General features: G+C 42.4%; 1 protein-coding gene across 1 annotated transcript; it reads left to right on the top strand.

Annotated features, from left to right (window-relative positions):
* Nucleotides 1–793: 793 nt before the first annotated feature.
* On the top strand, nt 794–13705 carry LOC112254179 (U1 small nuclear ribonucleoprotein C). The gene is made up of 6 exons (XM_024426475.2): nt 794–929; nt 11729–11771; nt 11874–11982; nt 12412–12501; nt 12623–12733; nt 13092–13705. Exons 1-6 carry the CDS (start codon nt 922–924, stop codon nt 13199–13201), a joined length of 471 nt encoding a protein of 156 aa, XP_024282243.1. The 5' UTR covers nt 794–921; the 3' UTR covers nt 13202–13705.
* The last annotated feature ends 193 nt before the right edge of the window (nt 13706–13898 follow it).

The following is a 13898-nucleotide window of genomic DNA, read 5'->3' as shown; positions in this document are numbered from 1 at the left end:
TAATTAGACTAATCAACAACTCTCCACAGGGAAATCATAATTTGTGATGAGAAAAAGTATGTAAATTATTAGGCGGAACTATTTATGGGCAACCTTTGAATTTTCGAACAATTGAAAGTGGGAACACAGGCAGGGTTGCCATGTCCACATTTTCCTAAAATTGGTTACTAAAGAAAACGATATCACCGGTTAAAATGTATTGGTTGCGAGGTTTGGGCTATTTCTAAATTGCATCGCGGCCGCCATGGAATTTCTCTTATGTAAAAAAAAATTCCCACTGTGACCTGCTGTTGCTGACTATCAGGCTGTGAGTAAGTGAATGAATAATGGGGAGGGCCGGAGGGGTGTCTATGTGTGTGTTGAGAGCACTGGTTGAGTGAGCTCTGCAGCAGCCAGCTGAGTCACGGAGACAGAGCACCTTGTGACAACTTTTTGCCAGTTGTAGGTAGGCTACTTCGTTTGGTCATTATGGAGCCACCTATTTCCAATCCCTTTTCCATAAAATATATTACCAACGTAATTAAAGCACTAAAAAGACATGTTTTGACATACCCGTGGTATACGTTCTGATATGCCACGGCTGTCAGCCAATCAGCATTCAGGGCTCGAACCAACCAGCTTAATCATAGCAGCCAGAACAAGTGAAATTGAAAATGATCTGGCTAGTTTAATAAAGGAGAATTATATTTTCTCTTGCAAAGCTCTCAATAATTATTATTTGAATGAAAACCGAATTAAATTAAGTCTATATTATTTCTTAATTCCCTCGAGGTCGTTATGGGAAAGGGTTTATTGGATAAAAGTGGAAACTAATATTGCTGCTGGTTTTCAGGCCTTATGACCAATTTACATTTGCGAAGGCCTGGCAACCCTCAACACAGGAAATGATCTCACTGAGCGTCTCGTGAAGAACACAAAAATATGCCTAAGTAAGTTGCGAAATCCCTCAATTCAAGTGTTATTTCCAAGTATTTTATCGCTGCGTCACCTGCAATATTTACATGTTTCAATGTTTTAAAACTTATGTTTGGGAACGATTATTTTTAAATCGAGATTGTGTATATTTTGTGTCTGCCCCCCAATAGTAAACGTTAGCATTACGACCTTTAGCGTTTCCATTTTGCTCATTATTCATTCCCATCTAGCCAGTTCGCTGTTTTGATACTAAGCTATTTGTTCTCATTTAGCTATGCCATATCGTGGTAATGATCTCCTTTGTCTTAACTAAAGTTCAATTGTGTATGTGAAATATGTTTTATCTAGACTAGCTAGCTAACCCATTCATAGACGCTAACTGCTTTAGCGCCTGATGATAGTATCTTTTTGTAAAGATCCCCGACTCGTTCTGAAAGTTAAAACGCATCGCTTGGGGTACTGAATGCATCTTTCATATTAGCGAGGAATAACTTTCAATAAACAAACGGTTAAACGCCCACACCAGTAGAAATCCACTTTTTCATCCTGAAAGACGATGGCCAGAGCTTACCCATGATGTTGCACAACAATGTAGCTAAGTCATAATTTTAGTCAAAGTATGATATATTTCGGCTTGAAGTGCCAAATTCGAATGTGTCACCTCGGATGTTTCCGTGAGTCTTAACTTCTTATGGCTGAGATCCCGTGTCTTTTCCAGTGGCAATTTTAGCATGTAAATCTTGGTGAGGCATAACATGCCAGCAAAGCCACTACACAACACGAAACAATGCATTAATTTCACTATAACTGTGAGATTGCCCACAATCTGTTAGGGCCTGCATAAAGCTGTCCCAACACCTTACCACTGCTACACCTGGCTATCAGCGGAGCTTTTTCTGGCTGTGAAACAGGTCATTTAGCCTCATTTACAGTCTTTAAAAAAACATGTTTTAAATGTTTTTATTTCACCTTTATTTAACCAGGTAGGCTAGTTGAGAACAAGTTCTCATTTGCAACTGTGACCTGGCCAAGATAAAGCAAAGCAGTGTGACACAGACAACAACACAGAGTTACACATGGAGTAAACAATAAACAAGCCAATAACACAATAAACAAGTCAATGACACAGTAGGAAAAAAAGTCAGTGTGTGCAGAAGGCATGAGGAGGTAGGCAATAAATAGGCCATAGGAGCGAATAATTAAAATTTAGCAGATTAACACTGGAGTGATAAATGAGCTAGATGATGATGTGCAAGTAGAGATACTGGTGTGCAAAAGAGCTGAAAAGTAAATAAAATAAAAACAGTATAGGGGTAGGTAGATTAGGTGGGCTATTTACAGATGGACTATGTACTAGAGGTCGACCGATTATGATTTTTCAACGCCGATACCGATTATCGGAGGTCCAAAAAAGCCGATACCGATTAACCTGGTGATTTAAAAAAATACAAATGTTTTAATTCATTTGTAATAATGACAATTACAACAGTACTGAATGAACACTTATTTTAACTTAATATAATACATCAATAAAATCAATTTAGCCTCAAATAAATAATGAAACATGTTCAATTTGGTTTAAATATTGCAAAAACAAAGTGTTGGAGAAGAAAGTAAAATGTGCCAATATGCAATATGTGCCATGTAAAAAAGCTAACGTTTAAGTTCCTTGCTCAGAACATGAGAACATATGAAAGTTGGTGGTTCCTTTTAACATGAGACTTCAATATTCCAAGGTAAGAGGTTTTAGGTTGTAGTTAATATAATATTTATAGGACTATTTCTCTCGTATACCTTTGACTATTGGATGTTCTTATAGGCACTACAGTATTGTTATTGTAACAGCATAGCTTCCGTCCCTCTCCTCGCCCCTACCTGGTCTCGAACCAGGAACAGGCCTTTGGTCATTAATGTGGTCGAATCCGGAAACTATCATTTCGAAAACAAAACGTTTATTATTTCAGTGAAATACGGAACCGTTCGGTATTTTATCTAATGGGTGGCATCCCTAAGTCTAAATATTCTTGTTACATTGCACAACCTTCAATGTTATGTCATATTTATGTAGAATTCTGGCAATTTAGTTCATAATGAGCCAGGCAGCCCAAACTGTTGCATATACCCTCACTCTGCGTGCAATGAACGCAAGAGAAATGACATAATTTCACCTGGTTAATTATTGCCTGCTAAACTGGATTAGTAGTTATAACTAGTGATTATGATTGATTGTTTTTTATAAGATAAGTTTAATGCTAGCTAGAAATTGACCATGGCTTCTACTGCATTCGCGTAACAGGCAGGCTCCTCGTGGCGTGTAAAGGTTAGAGCGTTGGACGAGATTCCCTGAGCTGAAAAGGTGAAAATCTGTCGTTCTGCCCCTGAACAAGGCAGTTAACCCACCGTTCCTAGGCCGTCATTGAAAATAATGTGTTTTTAATTGACTTGCCTAGTTAAATAAAGGTATAAAAATCGGAAATCGGCACCCAAAAATACAGATTTCCGATTGTTATGAAAACTTGTAATCGGGCCTAATTAATCGGCCATTCCGATTAATCGGTCGACCTCTACTATGTACAGCTGCAGCGATCGGTTAGCTGCTCAGATAGTTGATGTTTAAAGTTGGTGAGGGAAATAAAAGTCTCCAACTTCAGCAATCTTTTTTGTTTTTGTTTTTGCAATTCGTTCCAGTCACTGGCAGCGGGGAACTGGACGGAAAGGCGGCCAAACTAGCCAGCCGACTAGAACATACAGGTCGCAGTGGTGGGTGGTAAGGTGATTTTGGTAACAAAACGGATGGCACTGTGATAGACTGCATCCAGTTTGCTCAGTAGAAGCTATTTTGTCGATGACATCGCCGAAGTCGAGGATAGGTAGGATAGTCAGTTTTACTAGGGTAAGTTTGGCGGTGTGAGTGAAGGAGGCTTTGTTGTGAAATAGAAAGCCAATTCTAGATTTGATTTTGGATTGGAGATGTTTAATATGAGTCTGGAAGGAGAGTTTACAGTCTAGCCAGACACCTAGGTATTTATAGTTGTCCACATATTCTAGGTCGGAACCGTCCAGGGTGGTGATGCTATGCGGGCGGGCGGGTGCGGAAGGAGTGTTGTATGGCATTGAAGCTCGTTTGGAGGCTAGTTAGCACAGTGTCCAAGGAAGGGCCAGAAGTATAAAGAATGGTGTCATCTGCGTAGAGGTGGATCAGGGAGTGGCGACATTGATATATACAGAGAAAAGATTCGGCCCGAGAATTTAACCCTGTGGTACCCCCATAGAGACTGGTAGAGGTCTGGACAACATGCCCTCCGATTTGACACACTGAACTCTGCCTGCAAAGTAGTTGGTGAACCAGGCGAGGCAGTAATTAGAAAAACCAAGGCTATTGAGTCTGCCAATAAGAATACGGTGATTGACAGAGTCGAAAGCCTTGGCCAGGTCGATGAAGACGGCTGCACAGTACTGTCTTTTATCGATGGCGGTTATGATATCGTTTAGTACCTTGAGCGTGGCTGAGGTGCACCCGTGACCGGCTCGGAAGCCGGATTGCACAGCGGAGAAGGTACGGTGGGATTCGAAATGGTCAGTGATCTGTTTATTAACTTTGCTTTCGAAGACTTTAGATAGGCAGGGCAGGCTGGATATACAGTGCCTTGCGAAAGTATTCGGCCCCCTTGAACTTTGCGACCTTTTGCCACATTTCAGGCTTCAAACATAAAGATATAAAACTGTATTTTTTTTGTGAAGAATCAACAACAAGTGGGACACAATCATGAAGTGGAACGACATTTATTGGATATTTCAAACTTTTTTAACAAATCAAAAACTGAAAAATTGGGCGTTTAAAATTATTCAGCCCCCTTAAGTTAATACTTTGTAGCGCCACCTTTTGCTGCGATTACAGCTGTAAGTCGCTTGGGGTATGTCTCTATCAGTTTTGCACATCGAGAGACTGAAATTTTTTCCCATTCCTCCTTGCAAAACAGCTTGAGCTCAGTGAGGTTGGATGGAGAGCATTTGTGAACAGCAGTTTTCAGTTCTTTCCACAGATTCTCAATTGGATTCAGGTCTGGGCGGCAACAGTGAGAGACTTATTTCTGGGGAGGTTAATTTTTAAAATTTGCAGTTCAAACTGTTTGGGTATAGACCTGGAAAGTATGACAGAACTTTGCAGGCTATCTCTGCGGTAGATTGCAACCCCTTTGGCAGTTCTATCTTGATAGAAAATGTTGTAGCTGGGTAGGAAATCTCAGAATTGTTGGTTGCCTTCCTAAGCCAGGATTCAGACACGGCAAGTTCATCAGGGTTGGGGGAGTGTGCTAAAGAAGTGAGTAAAACAAACTTAGGGAGGAGGCTTCTGATGTTGACATGCATGAAACCAATGCTTTTTCGATCACAGAAGTAAACAAATGAGGGTGCCTGGTGACATGCAGGGCCTGGGTTTACCTCCACATCACCCAAGGAACAGAGGAGGAGTAGGATGAGGGTACGTCTAAAGGCTATCAAAACTGGTCGCCTAGAGCGTTGGGGACAAAGAATAAAAGGAGCAGATTTCTGGGCGTGGTAGAATAGATTCAGGGCATAATGTACAGACAGGGGTATGGTGGGGTGTGGGTACAGCGGAGGTAAGCCCAGGCACTGAGTGATGATAAGGTAGGTTGTATCTCTGGATAAGCTGGTTATAATGGGTGAGGTCACCGCATGTGTGGGAGGTGGGACAAAGGAGGTATCAGAGGTTTAATGAGTGAAACTAGGGGCTCCATTGTAAACTAAAACAATGATAACTAACCTAAACAATAGTATTCAAGGCATATTGACATATGAGAGAGACATACAGCGAGGCATAAAGCAATCACAGGTGTTGATTTGGAGAGCTAGCTAAGACAACACTGGGTGAGACAACAACAGCTAATAAGCTAAAACAACAGGTAAAATGGCGATGAATGGGCAGAGAGGGTCGGATAACTACACACAGAGCCTGAGTTCGCGGCTGGGGCCGACAGATAAACAACAACAAAAAATGTACAAAAACATGTACACACTAGTGATGCACCGATATGACATTTTTGGCCGATACCAATATGCAATATTTTCCGTCCTTTTAGCGGCCTTTTAAGCATTCTAGTACAGTTTTAGTTAACACGCACACATGGATGCAGCGGTCTAAGGCACTGCATCTCAGTGCAAGAGGTGTCACTACAGTTCTTGGTTTGAATCCAGGCTGTATCACATCTGGCCTGGATTGGAAGTCCCATAGGGCGGATTCATATTGGCCCAGCATCGTCCGGATTTGGCCAGGGTAGGCCGTCATTATAAATAAGAATTTGTTCTGAACTGACTTACCTGGTTAAATAAAGGTTACAGATATACACACCACACTGACCAAAAAGTAATGTCCCCGTTACCAGTAAAACTTCATCAAAACCTATTTCTTTTACTCACTTGCTGTGCTGTTTCGTTCATTTTTTCAGTCATTTCATTCTCAACCAGGATTTCTATGGAACGCTGTTTGGGTCTTTGCGTGTCAAAAAAGATACATGTCAAAACATTATTTCATGTGTCAAATAACACTATTTGACGTGTCAAATAAGCTTGTTGACCAATCAGGACCTGACATAACAACACATCAAATAATAATTTAATACATTCATACATTTTTATGTAGTTATTACACATTGATTATACTATCACTCGTATTTCATATTTCGCAACGATTCATTGATAAGTGTGCTATGATGCTGGTAAAGTTGTCTCGTGCACCTACAGTGATGGTCATTAAAAGAAAGCTAGCTAGCTCATGGATGCAAACAATGTTCTTCCCCAAAAACATAGCAAAACGACCCTAATCATCTAAAATAAACCTAATTTATAAGACAGTTCTTATTTGATTAATGTTGGTCGGACCCATCTATGTGAAGCTAGCCACAATAAGGATTAGCCGCAATAGTGGACTTTGCGGTTAGTATGTAATTGACAGTGATGCAAATTGTAGAATTGATTGAATAGATCATGCTAAACGAGGTTGGAATGTTGTCTTTCTACTCAGTGACACCCAGAGTACATTAGCGTCGTAGCTCTTATTGCGGGACTCTGAAACAACTGTGAATTGAGCCACGTTTATTGTCAACCTATGTGTATTGAACACTTCTTGAGGAAAAACAATACTGCAGTCTGATAACTGAGGAGGACGTTGGGAAAAATATCTTGGGTATTGAGTAGACTGATACCCCATTTCATTGATCCTCAATCCTTAGGTAAAGTTGTACAGTGCAACATGAATGAATGTCAATACACACAATAGGATGGCTGGGGAGGTGATTTCACACAGTCACAGTGTGAGAGCTACAACGCTAATATTTGCGTAAATTCTTCAGAGTTGTGTTCAGAAGTCATGCTGGATTGACCGCATGGCCAATGTTGAATGTTTATCCTTTTAAGCTTGGAAAAAAGACCCTTAAACCCAGACTTGAGACCACACACCCACTCTACTGAATAGCAGGCTAGTGATTGCTTTGCAATGCTTGCAGGTAGCCACTGATTCCTTCCAAAACACTCATTGTTGAATTTGCGATTTTCAAGTTGTTGTGTAACGTTTATGGTCGATGAGCACCGATACGTTTTAACTATCATTTCTCTTCATATGACAAGGATGAAAAAGGATTTGGCAGTAGATTGTCGACTTGATTCATGATAATAACTGCTAGCTGAGATTTTGAATGTATGATGTTGACCTGATCAGTCCAATCAAACTTCTGTACGTATAGCGTGATTTTACAAAATGTTTTCTGTGGCCAATGACCTTGAGCCTTTTTGGATGGGCACTTCTAATATCACTCTCTGGCAGCACTCAAGGGGCTTGAATTTGTGAGCTCTACCCTTTGATTTGGTGGTGGCATAGTGTCCCCATGAGTGACAGAACACTGAGCCTATCACGGTGCAAATGGAGAACATTACCAACCCCTGTGCTCCGTTTTTTTTTCCACTGACTGCCCCACCACCACAGAATGCACTGAGCTAGGCTGAAACACTTGCATTTTGGAGCTGCCTTACTCAAGAAAGCAAAAAGAAACCATGTTTGTATGTGGCTTTATTAACTCAATGATTTTACAAAAAAAAACTAACACATATTAATGCCAAAATAACATGCAACCCCCTCCCCAAAAACAATATATACAGTAACCAGTCAAAAGTTTGGACACACCTACTCATTCCAGGGATTTTCTTTATTTTTACTATTTTCTACATTGTAGAATAATAGTGAAGACATCAAAGCTATGAACTATATATAAGATGGCGCCCGGAGAACAAGGCTGACCTTTTATGTATTCCTAACTGTGGTTTATGTTAATTTCTTTGCTTTGTTTGTAAGTTATTTTGTATATAATGTTTCTGCTACCGCCTATCATGACCAAAAATAACTTCTGAACATCAGGACTGCGATAATAAACCCCCACTTCCTTCCATTCTACTAGCAAACGTGCAATCTTTGGAAAATAAAATCGATGACCTACGCGGAAGATTAAACTACCAACGGGATATTCAAAACTGTAATATCTAATGCTTCATGCTGTATCGGCGGGACAGAACAGCAGCATCTGTTAAGACAAGGAGCAGTGGACTATGTATTTTTCTAAATAACAGCTGGTGCACGATATCTAAGGAAGTCTCGAGGGTTTGCCTCGAGGTAGAGCATCTCATGATAAGCTGTAGACCACACTATCTACTTAGAGAGTTTCATCTGTATTTTTCGTAGCTGTCTATATACCGCAACAGACTGATGCTGGCACTATGACCGCACTGAATGAGCTGTATTCCGCCATAAGCAAACATGAAAATGCTCATCCAGAGGCGCACTACCAGTGGCCGGGGACTTTAATACAGGGAAACTGAAATGAGTTTTACCAAATTTCTATCAGCATGTTACATGTGCAACCAGAGGGGGAAAAAACTCTGGAACACCTTTAATCCACACACAGAGATGTATACAAAGCTCTCCCTTGCCCTCCATTTTGCAAATCTGACCATAATTCTATCCTCCTGATTTAAGCAAGCACCATTGACTTGATCAATAAAAAAAGTGGTGAGATGAAGCGGATGCTAAGCTACAGGACTGTTTTATAAGCACAGACTGGATAATGTTCCGGGATTCCTCAGGTGGTATTGAGGAGTACAACACATCAGTCATTGGCTTCATCAATGAGTGCATCAATGACGTTTTCCCCACAGTTGACCGTAGGTACATACCCCAACCAGAAGCCATGGATTACAGGCAGCATCCGCACTGAGCTAAAGACTAGAGCTACTGCTTTCAAGGAGCGGGACTCTTACCCGGAAGCTTATAAGAAATCCCGCTATACCCTCGGACGACCCATTAAACAGGCAAAGCATCAATACAGGACTAAGATCGAATCGCACTACACCGGCTCTGACGCTCATCGGATGTGGCAGGGCTTGCAAACCATTACAGACTACAAAGGGAACCACAGCCGAGAGCTGCCCAGTGACACGAGCCTACCAAATGAGCTAAACTACTTCTATGCTCACTTCGAGGCAAATAACACTGAAACATAAATAAGAGCACCAGCTGTTCCGGAAGACTGTGTGAGCATGCTCTCAGCAGCCGATGTGATTGAGACCTTTTAATCAGGTCAACATTCACAAGGCCGCGGGGCCAGACAGATTACCAGGACGTGTACTGCGAGCATGCGCTGACCAACTGGAAGTGTCTTCAATGACATTTTCAACCTCTCCCTGTCCGAGTCTATAATATCAACATGTTTTAAGCAGACCACCATAGTCCCTGTTCCCAAGAACACTTAGGTAACCTGCCTGAATTACCTCCGTCTGTAGCCATGAAGTGCTTTGAAAGGCTGGTCATGGCTCACATTAACACCATTATCCCAGAAACCCTAGACCCACTCCAATTTGCACACCGCCCCAACAGATCTAAGGACTTTGGGACTAAACACCTCCCTCTGCAACTGGATCCTGGACTTCCTGATGGGCTGCCCTCAGGTGGTCAGGGTAGGTAACAACACATCCGCCTTGCTGATCCTTAACACGGAGGCCCCTCAGGGGTACGTGCTCAGTCCCCTCCTGTATTCCCTGTTCACTCATGACTGCTCGGCCAGGCACGACTCCAACACCATCATTAAGTTTGCCGATGACACAACAGTGGTAGGCCTGATCAACGACGAGACAGTCTATAGGGAGGAGGTCAAAGACTTGGCCGTGTGGTGCCAGGACAAGAACCTCTCCCTCAACGTGATCAAGACAAAGGAGATGATTGTGGATTACAGGAAAAAGAGGACCGAGCACCCCCCCATTCTCATCGACGGGGCTGTAGTGGAGCAGGTTGAGTGCTTCAAGTTCCTCTATACCAGGCGGTGTCAGAGGAAGGCCCTAAAAATTTGTTGGACTCCAGCCACCCTAGTCATAGACCGGTCTCTCCGCTACCGCACGGCAAGTGGTACCGGAGCGTCAAGTCTAGGTCCAAGAGGCTTCTAAACAGCTTCTGGCTTCCCAGACTATTTGCATTGCCCCCCTTTTTATACCGCTGATACTCTCTGTTGTTATCATCTATGCATAGTCACTTTAATAACTCTACCTACATGTACATATTACCTCAACTAACCGGTGATCCCGCACATTGACTCTGTACCGGTACTCACCTGTGAATAGTCTTGCTATTGTTATTTTACTGCTGCTCTTTAATTACTTGTTACTTTTACTTTTTTATTTCTTATTCTTATTCTTCTTTTTTGGGTTATTTATACTTTTTTTAACTGCATTGTTTGTTAGGTGCTTGTATTTAAGCATTTCTCATTTTACCTATCTCTTTAACAATTTATAAATTACAGTGCATGGAGAATGGTGTTATTATTTTTCCACTTGGAACCTGTAGGTTCGCTCAACCTTATTCATGGTTTCCTTCCGCGTAATGGTCAGAATACAGTGTATCTGCCTCCCGAGTGATGCAGCGGTCTAAGGCATTACATCGCAGTGCTAGTTGCGTCACTACAGATCCTGGTTCGATCCCAGGCTGTGTCGCAGCCGGCCACGCACGGGAGGCCCATGAGGCGGCGCACATTTGGCCCAGAGTCGTCGGGGTTAGGGGAGGGTTTGGCCGGCCGGGTTGTCCTTGTCCCGTCATGCGCTAGGGACTCCTGCCACAGGAGCCAGGCGGAATGCACGCTGACACGGTCGCCAGGTGTACGGTGTTTCCTCTGACATATTAGTGCGGCTGGCTTCCGGGTTAAACAAGCATTGTGCCAAGAAGCAGTGCGGCTTGGCGGGGTCATGTTTCGGAGGAAGCACGGCTCTCGCCCTTCGCCTCTCCCGAGTCCGTACTAGAGTTGCAGTGATGGGGCAAGACTAACTTCCAATTGGATATCACGAAATTGGGGAGGAAAAAAACTAACAAAAAATACACACCCCTGCCACACCTTAATTTCGCTGACATCCACCCCAAACTAACAGCTGGTGAATAGCATAAGTTCAAGGTTAGAATACAAAGAGAGAGAAGAGCATAAAAGGGAATTACAGTCCATTCGTGTGCGCTTAACTTGGGTCGGAATTTCCCCCATGGAGCCAACTGTAGAGAAATATACCTGCTGAAAACCCTACATACTAAGAAGGGTTTTCGAGAGCTACTAGCTAGCATCTTCTTCACTCTCCCAGCCAGAGCATTCTATTTGCATAGTAAAAATTATAAGGCACTGCTCCAAGCTAGTTTGTTCTGGTCCATGGCCCAGCTAAAGTTTTTTTTTTTTTTTTTGATTTCGGTGAATTGGTTAACTTGCTTTTTTGTATCCCCCAGATTTTATTGTGACTACTGTGATACGTACCTTACACATGACTCGGTAAGCCAGACTAATTTTCAGTCTCTGCACCCTTTAACAATAGCGAGCACATCATAAATTGCACCCTGTATTAACATTAAATTGAACATTATATTTTTACAGCCATCGGTGAGAAAGACTCACTGTAGTGGACGAAAGCATAAAGAGAATGTGAAAGACTACTACCAGAAATGGATGGAGGAGCAGGCACAGAGCCTCATCGATAAAACAAGTAAGCAGATATGAAGGGGGTAGCTAAACATTCAGCCGATTCTATGCGGTTTCGTTTATAAGCAACAGTTTGTGCAGATACAAAACATACACAAGCCCCACACACCCATACTTGCATAATAAGCGTGTAGCGTTCGAATTCGGGGTAGCAGTGACCTGGATTCGAACTCTGGTCCAGCGACTGTCAACCCAACACCTTAGCCGTTACTCCAAGAGATCTGAACATCTTTTAAGGTCGCTACACTACCCCCGTGCGTGTCCCCATGCTTCTCTATACGAAGTCCCTCACGTGAACACGTGCGTCTCCGATGGCCTCATGGGTGCCATCCCACGTCGGACACAGACGTAGTGAATTCAGGGATAGCGCCCTGGTCCAGCGACTGTCAACTCTACAATAGGTTAACATGTTGCCTTGTGTTTTCCTCCTCAGCGGCTGCCTTCCAGTCCGGTAAGATCCCTCCTACCCCATTCCCTGGAGCCCCTCCCCCAGGCGGAGCCATGCTCCCTCCTCCAAACATCGGTACGTAGACTGGACCAACCACAACAGTGCTAGTCTAGTATTTTGAGAATGATTTATATTTAAATGAGATACTGATAACTTGTTGGGGACTGAGCTTTAAATTGTAATTTGTGAACCCCAGGTGGCCCTCCACGCCCAGGCATGCTACCAGTGCCCGGGCCCCCTATGGGTGGACATGGTCATCATATGATGCAAATGATGGGGCCCCCACCACATGGAATGATGCCTGGAGGTGAGATTATTGCCCCAACACCTACATCATGTAATTGTTGATGTAAACAACGTGTGTGTGAGTGTGTCTAAAAAAATATTTTCGATGGGCATTGAATTAAAGATGTGCAAGTTCAAATCAAATCACCCAAAATGAAGTTCTCACCCAAAATGTATCTGCTGCTACTCACAAATCTTCACTGAACAAGAACAGTTCATGCCTGGTCAAAGTCATAGCGTTGAGATATATTTTTCACCAAGATTTGATGTGATGTATTCATAATAGTCCATAAGGGACATGTATACTGGACCATGATTAGGGTACAATGTGAAAACCAAGTAAAATCAGATATCAGATGTTTGCTGTCTTGTATGTCCAGGTATGCGACCACCAATGGGCCACATGCAGATGATGCCTGGCCCACATATGATGCGCCACCATCGGCCAATGATGCTTATCAGACCGGGTATGATCCGGCCGGACAGATGAGACCCAAAATCAAGAGGCACTCCTGTGTTCTACACTGCCATATACATGATCTTTGGAGGACACTGCACCAAATGCATTGTTTTTTTGTTTTTTTTAATGGCCACCTATTGTCTCCACCTTAAAACCCATTTGGTAGAGTTCCACATCATCCCTCTTTATCGCCACAAAACCATTTTGACAGGCTATTTATTGTGGTTTCACATAACCAAAACTTCTGGGGTTTTTTTGTGTTTAGTGTATAGGTCATATTTTTGTTTTGTTGTATTGTTTACACAAGTAGGTTTCTGTTTCCCCCTGCTGCTCTAATAAGAATACAGCTGTGGAGGTTTAACGTGGCACCAGTTGCACAGAAGCACATGCATGTCAGAAAGAGCAGGTATTATTTTGTCACTGTTCTGATGTAAATGCCTCATGTGATTTGTTTTTCAAAGTAAAATATGATAATTTTTTGGGCCCACAGTCTTTTTATTTTTGAAAGAAATAAAATGAGTAGACTTGAAAGTGTATGTTGGTCTTCAATCATTTTTTTAAAATAATAGATATAATAGACTCTTTTTCTCCGCAGGTCACTTGTACATCCTTTTCTTGTCCGTATGCTGCATGTGGTTCGTAAGGGCATTTGTCCGACTGAAGTATTTGCCACAATCATTGTAGCTAAATGGTTTCTCCCCAGTGTGTAGCTGCATGTGCTCCGTCA

The sequence above is a fragment of the Oncorhynchus tshawytscha genome, linkage group LG07 (genome assembly GCF_018296145.1).
Source record: "Oncorhynchus tshawytscha isolate Ot180627B linkage group LG07, Otsh_v2.0, whole genome shotgun sequence".
NCBI classification, from domain to species: domain Eukaryota; kingdom Metazoa; phylum Chordata; class Actinopteri; order Salmoniformes; family Salmonidae; genus Oncorhynchus; species Oncorhynchus tshawytscha.
This window is presented reverse-complemented; position numbering and strand designations above follow the sequence as displayed.

What these genes read in the sequence shown, in the direction of transcription:
- LOC112254179 (XM_024426475.2), top strand. An exon ending in GAGCCTCATCGATAAAACAA is followed by an intron (nt 11,983 to 12,411) that starts GTAAGCAGATAT and finishes TTTCCTCCTCAG; the next exon opens with CGGCTGCCTTCCAGTCCGGT. An exon ending in GCTCCCTCCTCCAAACATCG is followed by an intron (nt 12,502 to 12,622) that starts GTACGTAGACTG and finishes TGTGAACCCCAG; the next exon opens with GTGGCCCTCCACGCCCAGGC.